Raw genomic sequence first — 14,063 nt, forward strand, 5'->3', positions numbered from 1 at the left:
GTTCTGACTTCCGAATCTAGTATTCTGCTCCTGACTGTTCTATTATGGCACTAGCACTATCACTGACATTAACACTCGCGCAGTCACGATTTAATCAGAAAAATACAACTAATGCGATGTGCCAACGAAAATTCGATTAAATATTTTGAAACTCGACGGAAATACAATTAACGTACCGACATGTGTTCCGACATGTACTTCGCGTCGCGGTATATTCTTCGCGTCGGTCTGAAACGTTATTAGTCGATCGCAGAAAAGTGCATAACGCACAAGAGTTCCATAACAGTCGGCACTTTTGAAAAGGGCAGAGTCATTGCTCGTCTTTTCATCAACGTCGTCTCTCTCCGGTCAGTGGCGTAAACATAATCACGGTGACCGCATATATAACACAATCAACATCCTCGGAACGTTCCTTCGTGATTGTGCACGGCTGCTTCCTCTTCACCCCCTTAGAATCGTCAAATCCTATCGAAATTATCGATATTAATAGAAAATAATGAAAAGCAGAAAGTTTGATTTTATTTACTCATTAATATATACTGCTATAATTTTAATTATTTAATATTCGCTTATCGCACATACTCGCAGTCACGCAAGTCACATAATTTTTTGCTCACTAAAATGAAAAATAAATAAATTTTTTGCTCATTGAAATGAAAAATAAATAAATTTTTTGTTCATTGAAATGAAAAATAAAAATTAAACGCAAATAAAATATTGAGATACTCGAATATCTAATAATTACTAATGTGCATTCTCCCTAAAACTGTGATCCGGGTAAGGGAGACTACCCTTGTTTGTGGCACGTGCATCGCCATGGCAATCGTCGGTCAACGTGTAAATAAAAGCGTGTGCACGGCGCGCAAGTTTGTTAGTCAGTTCAGGCAGTGATTCTTTAGCAACGCAAGACACTGTGAGGCGTCCAACAAATATATATTGAAGAAAATTCTTGCATATTAGATATAATAAATTTAAAAAATATGGAGACCAAGAGTTTATGTGAGGAGAAGCGCGATTTCAACCAGAACCTAATCGAATCATCCGGCTCATTTGAACAATTATGTGGCATGATAAATCAATTAGAAAAAGATAGCAGTGTCGAAATTGCAAAGTACAAACAATTTGACATGTGCATAAAGTACGACGCCAATCCGGAGCCAGCATCGCGCAATTGTCTGGATCAAGTAAGCGACCGAAAAGTTTTTCTTAAAATGCTGATATCTGTCGATTCGAATCCGAAGGCTGATTTATCGAAAGATTATTAATATTCAATCGTTATTATTACTAATTTTTGCGATATTAAGATGTACGATTCTCTTTTATCAGTTTTAATTAATTGTGATAGTATACTAATTACATTGTAATTATACAATTATTACAAAATAACCACGATTAAGCGCAGATCGAGCCTGAGAGGGATGTGACCGGTGAAAAATGCACATCACTCGCCACAACCTATGAAGACATAATGTTTTTCTTGGGAACCCTCGAAAATGGTATTAACACTTAACAGACTAACGTCACTAATTGTATTTAAGTTACTTGGTCCCCCTCTTTTAGAATAAACGATTTTCCTACAATGTTGCAATCTTTGTTACTTCAGAAGATACACAAGCGAATAATGTTACTGCGAACAGCGCGACGACTATAATTTCACCTTGTCGGGGTCTCAGCAGGTGAGAATATTATCGATCGATGGATTCACTCGACGGAGTGTCGTAGGATACGATATAATCCAAGATAGGAGAAAGTCTTTTACAAATGATATCACTCCTTTGGCAGATACGAGACGGGAAACAGACAGATTTCCAGTTGCCAGCGGGACGATCTGGAGATCGCGAAATTGCAGATAGAAGAGAAGAATGCGACAATCGAATGTCTGAAGGACCAACTGAAGTCCGAGCGTAAGGCTGCGTGCGACAAAATGACCGCGCAAAAACGATGTCACGCCACGAAGACGAAGGAGCTGGAGAACAGGTACAGGACGATCGTGAAACGCCATCAGAAGTTCATCGAACAGCTGATCGCCGAGAAGACCGATCTCATACAGAAATGTGACTCTCTGGCGCAACAAATGAAGGAGATGGAGCGGAAGATCCAACGAGATATAAAAGTAATTAACGAGAGACACACAGTGGAACTGCAACGCGCGAAGGAAAACGTCGCGGCGTCGGAGAAGATACGGCGCGAACGATGGCTGGAGATGAAGACCTCGAAAATCAAGGTGATCTTTCGATTCTGATCGATTTGCAATAAGTTTCGGTGATTCTTTCCTTTGGTCGGATCTTAGTCACGCAATGTGATCGCACGCGGTGCGATGAATAATTAGATATCATGCAGAATTGATCGATCTCGCAGGAAATGACGGTGAAGGGGCTAGAGCCGGAATTGCATAATATGATGGAGCAACATCAACGGGAGATACAGGAGCTGAGACGCGCGCACATAAAGGAGTTACAGGACGTGGAATTGCGGGCGTTGCGTAGATCGAATCAGCAATTGGAGCAACTGCGAATCGAGTTGACAGACAGTCACGAGAAGTTGTTGACCAAGGAGAAGGACATACTGATGGCACGGTGCGTGGCAAGGATCGCGTATATTATATATGATTCCTAGCGTTATTTTTCAAGAGGGTGCACGTGAACCATAATGAAATTATACTTGGCCAGATATGAGGAGAAACTGGAGAAACAAGAAGCGCACTTTCACACGCTGCAGAGCACACTCGCGGAGCGTTTCGAGAGGAACAGATCGAATCTCCTGGCGGAGCGGAAGAAACGCGACCAGGAAACAAGCGCGATGATGCAACAGACGCAGTCGCGCTTTCAGGTATGTTTTAGGAAAAAGAGGAAATGGAAAGAATATATTTTACCAAGCGTAAAGGTTTTCTCCGCAGAAAGAAGCGGAAATACTAAAGGAGCAACACGAGAGTGCGAAGAAAAATTTTGAAGAATCCTTGAGGAAAGAATGGCTTGCCTGGGCGGATGATTATAAGAAGCAACAAAGCGCGAATTTCATGAAAGCAGAAGCCACGATTCGTAATGACTGTCAGAGAGAGAGGGACAAGCAGATAGAAATCGCTATATCCAGATTGGAAAAAGAGTCGCGCGACGTGCGAACAAAGTTACAGCAAAATTTCGATGACAAATTTGTGTAAGCCGAGCGATGTGTTCGCGACCTCGTAGAAATTATTGTAGTAATAGCAACTCCACAGAAATATCTTTCAGGCTGATGAAAGAAGAATACGACGTAAAACTGCAAGCTGCGATTAAAAGTGAAATCGTTTATAAAAACAAATTATTGTTATTAGAGGAAAAATTTGCATCCACTGAAGAGCAACTTGAGAAAACGGAAAATAAATTTAAAGAATGTATGTCGAATCTACGTAACATGGATCAGGTAAGTTTAATAAATACGATTAATTGAGTAAGTGAGTAAGTGAGAGAGAAAGAGAGATTTAATATAATTCCTGCAGTTCCATTAAAACATTTTCAACTTGACGACTATTCGATTTACAGACAGTCGCAAAGTTGACCATAGAGAGAGACAACGCGAGAGAAATAGCGAAACAAGAGATTGAAACAGAAAAAAGAGAGTTAGAAGACAAGATTGCCTTGTTGTATCAGGAAATAACCCGGAATAATGCTAATAGGGACCAACTTATGGCACAATTGCATAGCAGGTTAAAAATTCAAATATATGAATCGTTAACGAATAAAACCAATAATGCCATTACCGATGTGTGCGTATCTTTTAAACGTATCATGTTTCATTTCAGGATAAAACTCGTACTCACTCAGAAAATTTTGGTCATAAAGGATCTCAATAAGAAACTCAACGACGCCGTTTCAAAGTGCAAACATTTAGAAAAGTTGTTGGATCAACAAAGGAAAGAATATATTCTAAAGACCTTATAATAGTTTACTTTTTAAGTCTATACACGCGTATCTATTTATGTACATGTATATAAGAAACAATTGGTCTTTTCTACGTAAAATAAAGAAATTAAAGTACATGAAAATAAAAGGTTCTCTTGATTTGTATCGCGCGTTTGTCGTACTACGTCTTCATTAAGGATAGTGGCGACTCGTAGCGGAGGAACTTGGAAACTAATAAGGAGTCTATCGTAGGCAATGTAGTACCCAACGCCATCTCGCGTTTCTTTCTCTGAAACCTGTCGCCCGTTATTTAGTCACGACTAAACCCGTTATATATTTTCGATCGATCACAGTTGGATTCCATTATCAGATTCTATATTAAGGATTATTTATGAACTTAATTATATATATTTCATATCAATCTCATTAATAAATTTTATTTTTACGCCGAGAAGTAGCAATACAACGATAAGATCACACCTTTTTTACAATTTGCACAACATCCTCGTCGCAAAGAAGATGATCCTTCCCCACTTTCTGCGGTTGGTGCTTCACCGATGAACCCCATACTAGCGCGCTGTAACAATTTATTTTGTTAAAGTCCACAAACTATACGTTATGATTTTCTGCCATAGATAAAATTTCAAGGGCTTACTATTTAAATTCTTTCGCAATCGATCTATGAAGTTTATTGCAGAAGTCTTCGACGGTTCGCCTTTCAGTATTTAATACCACAGGCGCGTTATAATCTGGGAGTTGTCCTTTCGGTTTGGTATAACTGCCAAAAAGATTAATATTGTTAAAATTCAATAGAATAAAACTTAAACTGATGATTAACCTAACTGTCTTACGACGATGTAGAATCAGATATAAATTTACATTCTAACGAGTTGTAGGTAGTCCCACATCTTCTCTAGTAGATCATCGAAATTCCATTTGTGATGTGCAGAGATAGGCACGCAATGTGGAATCTTATAAATAATATCCAGCTCCTCTATACTTATTTGATCTGTAAAAAGATTCAGCAGTCAGCGCATAGATTCCTCTTTTATTATGATCAATCAATTAAATATAATTACCTATTTTATTCAATAGATAAATGCAAGGGATGTAAACGCGATTTCCTTCTATAACGTCGATCAGATCGTCAGAGGTAGCATCGTACCTCAATGTGATGTCTGCGTTGCTTATTTTGTACTCCGACAGGATCATCTTCACCGTGTCGAAATCGAGCTCGGATTGTATACACTAAGAAAATACAACAATTCTCTAAACTCGATATATTGCGTCGTACAGATCACATTAATATCGATGAATTGTCGACGAGATATTCTTTTTACCAAGGTTTGCAAATTTATACCGCCCTTGTCCTTCTTCTTGAAAGTAATATTTGGTGGTTGCTTGTTCAATCGCAGTCCAAAACCTTCCAGTTCATGCTCGATTAATCGCTTGTGGCCAAGCGGTTTGAGCACATCCAGAACAATGAAGATCAGGCTGCAGGTTCGTGCCACAGCTATGACCTGTCGTCCACGTCCCTTACCATCCTTTGCACCCTCTATAATACCTGGAAGATCTAACAGCTGCAAGGTACATTCCGTTACAATTTTATTTAATTTTACTCTCGCGTACATTTGACTCCAAATCGCAATATAAAAAAACATCAAAGTAAGCGACATCGAGGATATCCTAAAGAATATCATTGACAGTCATGCATAGTGCACATCTAATACAAATTAGAATTAATGAGCACACACTTGTTTACTCACTTGTATCTTTGCACCTTTGTATTTTATGCATCCAGGAACTGTAGTAAGTGTTGTAAATTCGTACTCGGCTACTTCAGAGTATACACCAGCCAGTGTGCTTAGAAGAGTGGATTTCCCAACAGATGGAAAACCTATACATTTATTTTATGTCAAATCTTAGAGATTGTCTGAGAACATATTTATATGTGATATAACAATTAAAATCTTGTCATATTCCAATGAGACTTTATAATCTCTCTAATTGAAAGCAAGGAGTACTAGTAAAACCAGACTCTATCTGTTAGAATGAAATTTATTCAACAATATTAATTCAACAATGCAATAGTATATAGCCTGTAACAATTATACTTCATAAAATATCTATCAATCAATTAAAGAAGCTCACCGACGAAGCCGATGCGAGCATCACCGGTCTTGGCGACTTCAAAACCTTGTTCGCCGCCTCCACCGCCACCTTTCGGAGTGATCAACTCGCGCCGGAGTTTGGCTAATTTCGCCTTTAGCAGACCCAAGTGTCCAGAAGTCGCTTTATTCTTCTGAGTCCGAGCCATCTACAAGAATAGTTCATTGTTAAACAACAATGCCAAAAATCGCGAGGCTGATAAACAGATTACCTCAGCCTCGATAGAGGCAATTTTCTCCAGAATCGTGCTCATCCTTGAATTTGTAAAAAAACGTTGAGAATAATCCAAGACTTAAAAACGAATCGTCTGGGACAAAAGGATCTTGTTACATCATTAGAATTATAAAAACGTTAAAATAACAATGTTATCGCGTATAGGATACGTTACACGTGCGCGTACATATGGTAAATCCGCCATGGTACACCATAGATTGTCTGGAGTAACTAGATGGGAAACCGTCTTTTTCTTCTTGTTACTAGTAGTCGAAGACTAGGGATCTACAGTCTGTTCTTTTTAGCTGCACCACCGAACTAATGCAATAAGTTAAAGTGAAACAAATATACTTTTTCTCACTCTAATGGCTCCCGCACACAGGACGCGATAATGCTTGCCGCGCGGCGGAAGTTCGCGCGACAGCCAATCAATATGCTGCTTTCCGTAATAACCTTCTAGCTCTTAATTCTAGCGTTAATTGATCAATCACAGTCAAATTTGAGGAAAATAATCGACTGTGATTGGTCAATTTCTTAAGCTTAAAGCTTATTACACCTATTGTGGATCGGAACTTACACCACCAATAAAACATCAGCTTTCTGAAATCGATTGTAATTGATAATCGTCGACACTAGCGCGCCACGTGACGGTACGTCGAGTCGGTTGTGAACCCTCTTGCATGCATTTCACAAATAGTGTAGTGAACGAACGAGGATTGTGAGGGCAATTACGAATGATTTCGCGCTACACGGTCTTTTAGGCTTGACGGTTCTCGTTGAGCGAACTAAACAAGGTGAAAGTGACAAATAGAGGTTAGTTGGAATATTCGTGAAGTGCATTCGAATTGTGGTGTTAACGAGTGTCTAGAGTACAGAATAACCTATCGCTATCGCAGGAGGAGACGAAGGTGCAAGAAGAAGGATGCACGTCGTGAATCCGTTGTCGTCCTCGTCAGTGTTGGTGCTAGTTGTGCAAAGGTCGTGAGCCGTTCTAAAGTCTAGCATTCGGCGTCGTGAATCGTGATGCAGTCAATCTACTGGACCGGTCGGCTGCTGTCGCGAGCGCTTTGGAACAGCATTGCGAGCTACTCTGCTTGCGGCGCCGAGCAGCAAACGAACGCGGGTTTTGTCGCGAACAACAAGCGCCACGAGGCCTCGTTCATCTCCGCTGTATGCGGCTTCCCAAAGGACTTTAAGCGGGGTCGAATGCGTAGAGGTCAATTCGGCGACGACGCTTGGTTCAGCGCCAAATTCAAGGCTGGCGAAGTCATAGGTACGAAAAAGTATGAATAAGGAAGTGGAAGAAGGAGAGAAAGCGACGCGACGTATGTCGACGATTATTCTCCTGATTCCCTTGGCCGTACATAATCAAAATTTGTTCCTTTATTTTCTTCAAATTTTATATACATACATATAATTTATTTGTTTCAAATACATTAATTGCAAAATGGATAAGTTAGAAGAATTATATGTATAAGGTGCAAATGTAAAGTATATCTATAGGAGAAATAGATTTAAAATTTTGTCATGATTTCACTTCATCATTAATAGCCTGCCATTCCTTTTGATTCTGAACATTGTCCTCAAGATTCTGAACTTCTTTTTATTGATAAAGGTGTATCTGGGATTTACAAGCTTCCTAATTAGCTTATAAGCATATTTAGAGACATTTCTTTTAATAACAAAGAATTCTGAATAAGGATTTGAGAGTATGATTTATTTCTCATAATTTCTTTATTCTCTTGTTCACTGTTCTCTACTTGAAGTTTCTGAACAAAAACATTTTTCAAAGGCAAAAAATACAGCTGACAATCTTAAAACTTATAAAATTAAAAGATAGAACCTAAATCTCTTTGTCTTCTTTTCTATTTTCTTTGATATTCTATGTTTCCCTGCTTCATAAAAGAAACATATATTTATTTCATTTTTAAATACAGAAAATATGAAAATATAAAACTAAAAAAGAAACATACTAATTGTCTAAATTTGCATATTTGTTTCTAGTTATGAAATATATAATTTAATATTTGTAGTTTGAAATTTTTAATCTATTGCTTTCTACATATATGCATTTTTAATATGAGATAAATTATAAAAAATTATATCTTATTCATTCAGCTTCTTTCTTTAGATTGTTTGCAAAATAACAGTTTAATGAATCCTATACATGGATTACTATTAAGTGTATAAAGCAATGTGGACTCTGAACCTGAAGTTACGATGTAATAAGTTATTTTACTTTATGCAGTTATTTATACATAATTATATTCTGTGATTAGGTTCCATATATGACAATGTAAAATTAACTAATAAAAATTAAAAAATTATATGTTCAGTTATATCCTAATTACTTTAAATTATGATATTTTAGGTGTAGCTGATGGTGTAGGGGGATGGCGACATTATGGAATTGATCCAGGAGAGTTCTCCAGTTGCTTGATGAAAACTTGTGAGAGGCTAGTTTCTGTGGACAAATTTGCACCTACAGAACCAGCTGGCTTATTAGCACGTAGTTACTACGAATTATTAGAAAGTAAACAACCAATATTAGGTATGTAAATTGCATCCAAAATGTCACAAATACATTAATATTGGAATGCTTGATCTAGCATCCAGGTTGACAACGTATCATTTATTGATTTAGTTCCGATATTTCATAAACGTTTCAATTGAACTGAATCAGATTGCTTCTTTACTAAAGAAGTCTTCTGATGAAATAAACTGAAATGTTAATGAAACATTAGAAATAAAACGACGAAAGATGCGTCATTAATCAAAGTGAGCATTTCATCACATCGCGGGAATAAAATATCACATTAATATTGGAACTAGTCATTATTTATTTACACTTTTTTTATCTCGCTATATATCGTTCTCAGGTAGTAGCACCGCATGCGTCATAGTTCTCAATAAAGAGACAAGCAGCATTTACACAGCCAATATAGGAGATAGCGGCTTCGTAGTCGTACGAAGAGGGGAAGTTGTACACCGGTCGTCCGAGCAACAACATTACTTCAACACTCCTTTCCAATTATCGTTGCCACCTCCGGGACACTCTCGCCTGGTGCTTAGTGACAGGTTGATCATATTTATGTTTTATCGACTTAATTATGTAATATCGTATTCGCGCAATGAAGGATGGAAAAAATAACTTTCTGTTTCTTCTATAGTCCGGAATCGGCCGACACTTCAAGTTTCGGCGTCGAGGACGGCGATGTAATCCTCTTGGCGACCGATGGGGTATTCGACAATGTGCCTGACCAGTTGCTAGTCACCGAAATGCGGAAGATTGAAGGTGAAAGGGACCCGACGAAGATACAAAACGTCGCTAACTCTATAGCCTGGATGGCGCGCAGGTTGGCCTTCGACGGCGATTTTATGTCTCCATTTGCTCAAAGTGCCCAGAAGAACGGGATTGATGCAATAGGTATGTAAAAAATGAAACGATATTATAATCACTTTTATCGTGTTTCGCTTAATATCACATGTTTATGTAAATAGGACAAAATTATTTTTACAAGAGTCTCGTAAAAACATTCAAAAGTAACTCCAATTCTCGAAACATTAAATATTTATTTATCATTTTCTCTCTTACAAAAAGACATAAATCCTAATTAAACTTAAAAACTGTTTTTCATTGAATGTACTTTCTCAAAATAACGTCGATTCACAGTATGAATAGGTTACCAGAGATAACGTTTAGAAAAAATACTTAAGAGTAATTAAGTGAAAAATGTTTTGCGACAAGAGATACAAAGTGTGCAAAGCGAATTTCGAATCTTCCAGGTGGTAAGCCGGACGACATCACGGTGCTTTTAGCAACAGTGGCAATATGATAAAACAATAAAGGCCGAGTGTACAATAGAGCCCCGATAATCATTGTATTATAGTCCATGTCATTGCGTACGTGTATTCAGTTATACATCGTTGATATCCTATTGCGCTTTAATCATTTATTATTTAAATCGAAATAAATGATTTTGTAAAATCATTTCTTCTCTTATCCTATTCATTATTTCTTACTCGTTTTCTTTACAACTTTTCATTATTTATTAAAGTACTCTTTGGCGATGGCGAACGCGTTTATCGATCCACCCTTTCAGCACCTATATATTATTACATGTCATTTTCAGCTAATCAGTCAGTTTTTACTTTTTTTTTTGTCATTTTCTTTCTTTAGCCAACAAGTATAAAAAAAGATTGCGTAGGTATAAAATTGGAAAACAAATAAAAACTGATCTTTATGAATCTTATTTTGAGTACTGAAAGAGTTAATACAAACGCGTGGTAACAGGAAACAATCGTAGATGTAATCATTGATTATATCGATTGTCCAAATGATAATGTTAATGTTTAAGAAGGTACCAGGAATCCCAGAATTTCTGAAGGATATAACGATTCCAAAATCCGAAATCAAGATGTTTACATCAGAAATACGAATATAAGATGTTAAATATTCGTCGAACAAAGGATTTAAGTATCCTAATATCCTCTCAGGATCCTGGAAGCCAAATATATAAAAATAAAGATAAATATATATAAATAAGGAAATCTTTACAGTTCTAAAAATGCAAGACAAACTTAAAAGAATAAAAAAAGACTGTGTGGCTTAAGACGGAAGAATCCTAAAGATTGTATAATTTGAACAATTATTGCTCGAAATCGGGAGTTCCAAACTTCTTTTTCTTTATATAAATCAATGTTTTGCATAAAATAAATTTGTATGTTAATGTTCAATCGTAAAGACGACTCACGTTAAAAACTCATATTTACTTCGTTTACGATACTCACGTTAAAAACTCATATTTATTTCGTTTACGATACTCACGTTAAAAACTCATATTTACTTTGTTTACGATATTATTGTACAATAATCATGGGATCACAGAAAAAATCTGCTTCCAATTTTGTCATTTATTAATTGCATGTGGCAAAATAATGTTCACTATTCCATGAACGAAAAGATTAAATAAAAAATTTAAATATTCCATGCTATTATAAATTTTTAATAACTCGTATTATCAACAATTTCTAAGTAATTAACTAATTGTTTAATTTGTGACCAAAGTGCGCTCAGAACATAAAACTGAAAGTATACAACAGGCTAAAAAATATTAACTGAGCAACACATTGATTCTAGAAGGAACCTTATTTTCCCATCGTTTTCATAAAAGAAGAGACGACAGTAATTAACTACAATCAATGCAAGTCTCTGTTATATTCACATAGTACACAATATATATATGTAACAAAGAGAATGGGAGGTGTGTGTATATATATATATATATTATTTCTTTAGTTTATATTTAACGATTTGTACTCTGTAGATGTTGCCTAGATTATACACTTCGCTACCATAATAAATATAATTAAATGCTTTTAATACACTAAAATAGTCTCCCATGCAATGGCATTTTTTGTTCTCTTTCTTTCTCTCCCTCTCTTTAATATTTGCAAAAATTATGAGTACGGTGAATGTATCACAAAAGTTGCCACCGATCGTAAATGTTGTTCTTACAAAAGTGATGTCGTTCTCAATAAATAGTAAATCTAACGAATTTGCAAGTATTATAATTACCGCGGAATCGGAAGTACACATTTGCGACAGAGACGATTAAACTGGCTTAACCCTCGGAATGCTAATTTAATCGCACTCCCAGGTGTAAAAAATATCATTTCTATTGAATTACAAAATCAACCCAAAATCCAGACAATCTATAAACATTTTAACATTCGCCATTAAAGCCACTAAAATATATTAAGACAAAATTAACTACTATACATGATATGAAGTTATGTACAGAACATCCTGCACGCAACAACTTAATAATAACCAAAAATTATAAATCTTTATACAGTTACGCTCACGCCAGATGCATTAGAAAGAGAACTTCTGATTGAAAACTAGAAATATAATTCGGCAGCGCTTTGTATACTTTAAAGTCAGTTCAAATCATTTCTTTTCACAGTAATACTAGAAGCACGACACTTGATTACCAAAAAGTTAATCTCATTAGTAAAATTTAGATTTTGTACGCAGAAACGAATAGTTAAGACACATATGAACATGTACATACGAAGTCAAACAGAATTGATAATGACTTACTACAATAAGCGTGTCAGTGTACGCATCTATCCAGATTTCTCATCTGCGTACATAATATCTAATAATTTACACATATTTTCTTAACTAGAATTCTATTTTTTCTTTCTTTCCTTTGAGACAACTTTTGCTCGACAATTATTTGATTGCAAGCTATCGGTTTTAACTTTTGAATGAAATTTGGAATTTGACCTTGTGACGAATTTTTGCTAAAAAAGCGTCGACTCCACAAGTTTGTTGGGAAATTCTTGTTTAAAAGAAACCATCCAATTATTTATACAGCCTATATATTACCCTTCACATGTATCTCATAACGCATCTTTGGGTGCAAATCCGAGCGCTTGTTATCTGTAATTCTGAGGATGAAGGAACAACAATAGAGCCGCTGCCTGCTGCAACGTTCTTGGGTGACATCAGAAACAACATCAGGAAGTGAGCTATGGAATTTCAATCACTGCACATCAGCCTCCTGTCCCCAATTGAAACCACCTGGCCGATCTTCCGGTGGCGGCGTATAATCCGGATCTTCCGGATGTGCGTCGAATAAAGTCTTACTGAAGAGAATAAACAAATTAAACATTATCATTAATATCCATCATTAATAGCCTCATGTTATTATTTAATAGTAGTTTTAATACAAGACTCTCTCTCTTTCTCTATTTTTTTATAAAAATTTAATTAAGGAATAAATTATAATTTAACTTTTATAAAATAATCATTACTCCAAAATTTAATATTAAGTATAATAATGAATAATAATTTTTACTTACAGTATTTGCGGAGTTTTCAAGATTCGAAAACCTCCTCTTAACCGTGGAAATACATCTTCCGCGAAATAATATGTATGTCCTACTGCCATTCCAACTAGATCGACCCATATCGTGTTACCAAGCAGTACTGAGAAGCCTAGCAGCACCCATGGTAGATACGGAGCCTGCAAATACAAAAGTAATCTTTCAGCCTTAGCTTTCAGTAATTAGCTTTTAACAAAACCTACTTGGAAATTTAACAATCCAAAAAAATTCATTCTGACGAAAGGATTTCGTCGAGACCAAACATACACCAACATTATCGTGAATGCATGTCCCAGGAACAGCAGATTGACAAAGAACGCAAAAGTCTATAATATAGTTTAGGAATAACAATAAAATGTTTTTAAAAGTATTATTTTGATATTTTAAAAGTATATATTTTGATAGTGTGACATCACTTCATAATATAGTATTACTAAGTAGCAACACCTTCAACAATCACAATTGTGATAATAATTTGCCAAGGATACAATCATGCATATTCCACCAAAAATGAACATCATTACAAAATCAGCTGTTCTCCTGCGAAAAGAACCTTCTTCCAACATACGGCAATATCGATATGTGAAAATCATATTGAAGAGTAAATTGAACCCTATATTTCCAAAGAATAGGAATGTTGTTATCAACCGCCATATCTGAAATATTTGTAGCAACATTATTTAACAAATATGTGAAGCAAATATACTGCTCAATAACAATTCTAAATTATTGAGATATATTTTATGTAAGAATTTACATACCTGGTATTGTTCAATGATGAGGATAGGATTAAAATATAATTGAAATGGAGATACCAAATCTAGTTGCTAAAACATGAACATATAATTGTTTTATTTTTAAATCATATATATATATATATATATATATATATATATATATATATAT

General features: G+C 35.8%; 4 protein-coding genes across 4 annotated transcripts in view; 2 read left to right on the forward strand and 2 right to left on the reverse strand.

Moving 5' to 3' along the window:
- Positions 1 to 902: 902 nt before the first annotated feature.
- On the forward strand, positions 903 to 3,917 carry LOC116851485 (centrosomal protein of 131 kDa). The gene is made up of 10 exons (XM_032830931.1): positions 903 to 1,184; positions 1,403 to 1,496; positions 1,604 to 1,676; positions 1,783 to 2,224; positions 2,359 to 2,576; positions 2,670 to 2,829; positions 2,897 to 3,153; positions 3,228 to 3,399; positions 3,519 to 3,682; positions 3,779 to 3,917. Exons 1-10 carry the CDS (start codon positions 981 to 983, stop codon positions 3,915 to 3,917), a joined length of 1,923 nt encoding a protein of 640 aa, XP_032686822.1. The 5' UTR covers positions 903 to 980.
- Positions 3,918 to 4,288: 371 nt separating this feature from the next.
- LOC116851491 (GTP-binding protein 128up) lies at positions 4,289 to 6,487 on the reverse strand. The gene is made up of 8 exons (XM_032830942.1): positions 6,259 to 6,487; positions 6,030 to 6,195; positions 5,645 to 5,775; positions 5,219 to 5,458; positions 4,958 to 5,126; positions 4,758 to 4,887; positions 4,534 to 4,656; positions 4,289 to 4,455 (listed from the first exon to the last, which is right to left on the reverse strand). The coding sequence occupies exons 1-8, from the start codon at positions 6,298 to 6,300 to the stop codon at positions 4,353 to 4,355; spliced, it is 1,104 nt and encodes a 367-aa protein (XP_032686833.1). The 5' UTR covers positions 6,301 to 6,487; the 3' UTR covers positions 4,289 to 4,352.
- Positions 6,488 to 6,902: 415 nt separating this feature from the next.
- LOC116851492 (protein phosphatase PTC7 homolog) lies at positions 6,903 to 10,251 on the forward strand. The gene is made up of 6 exons (XM_032830943.1): positions 6,903 to 7,073; positions 7,157 to 7,533; positions 8,632 to 8,811; positions 9,140 to 9,338; positions 9,431 to 9,687; positions 10,047 to 10,251. The coding sequence occupies exons 2-6, from the start codon at positions 7,284 to 7,286 to the stop codon at positions 10,094 to 10,096; spliced, it is 936 nt and encodes a 311-aa protein (XP_032686834.1). The 5' UTR covers positions 6,903 to 7,073; positions 7,157 to 7,283; the 3' UTR covers positions 10,097 to 10,251.
- LOC116851495 (derlin-2) overlaps positions 9,814 to 14,063 on the reverse strand; it is a 5,051-nt gene continuing 801 nt past the window's right edge. Inside the window, exons 2-6 of the mRNA XM_032830947.1 lie at positions 13,919 to 13,984; positions 13,646 to 13,813; positions 13,361 to 13,483; positions 13,134 to 13,297; positions 9,814 to 12,917 (exon numbers count right to left, since the gene is read on the reverse strand). Coding sequence (XP_032686838.1) covers positions 12,815 to 12,917; positions 13,134 to 13,297; positions 13,361 to 13,483; positions 13,646 to 13,813; positions 13,919 to 13,984 — 624 coding nt within the window. The 3' untranslated portion in view covers positions 9,814 to 12,814. The remainder of the gene's footprint in view (positions 12,918 to 13,133; positions 13,298 to 13,360; positions 13,484 to 13,645; positions 13,814 to 13,918; positions 13,985 to 14,063) is intronic.

This window comes from Odontomachus brunneus, unplaced genomic scaffold (genome assembly GCF_010583005.1).
Source record: "Odontomachus brunneus isolate Ranch 3 - 2012 unplaced genomic scaffold, Obru_v1 Obru_scaffold_176, whole genome shotgun sequence".
Classification (NCBI taxonomy): Eukaryota; Metazoa; Arthropoda; class Insecta; order Hymenoptera; family Formicidae; genus Odontomachus; species Odontomachus brunneus.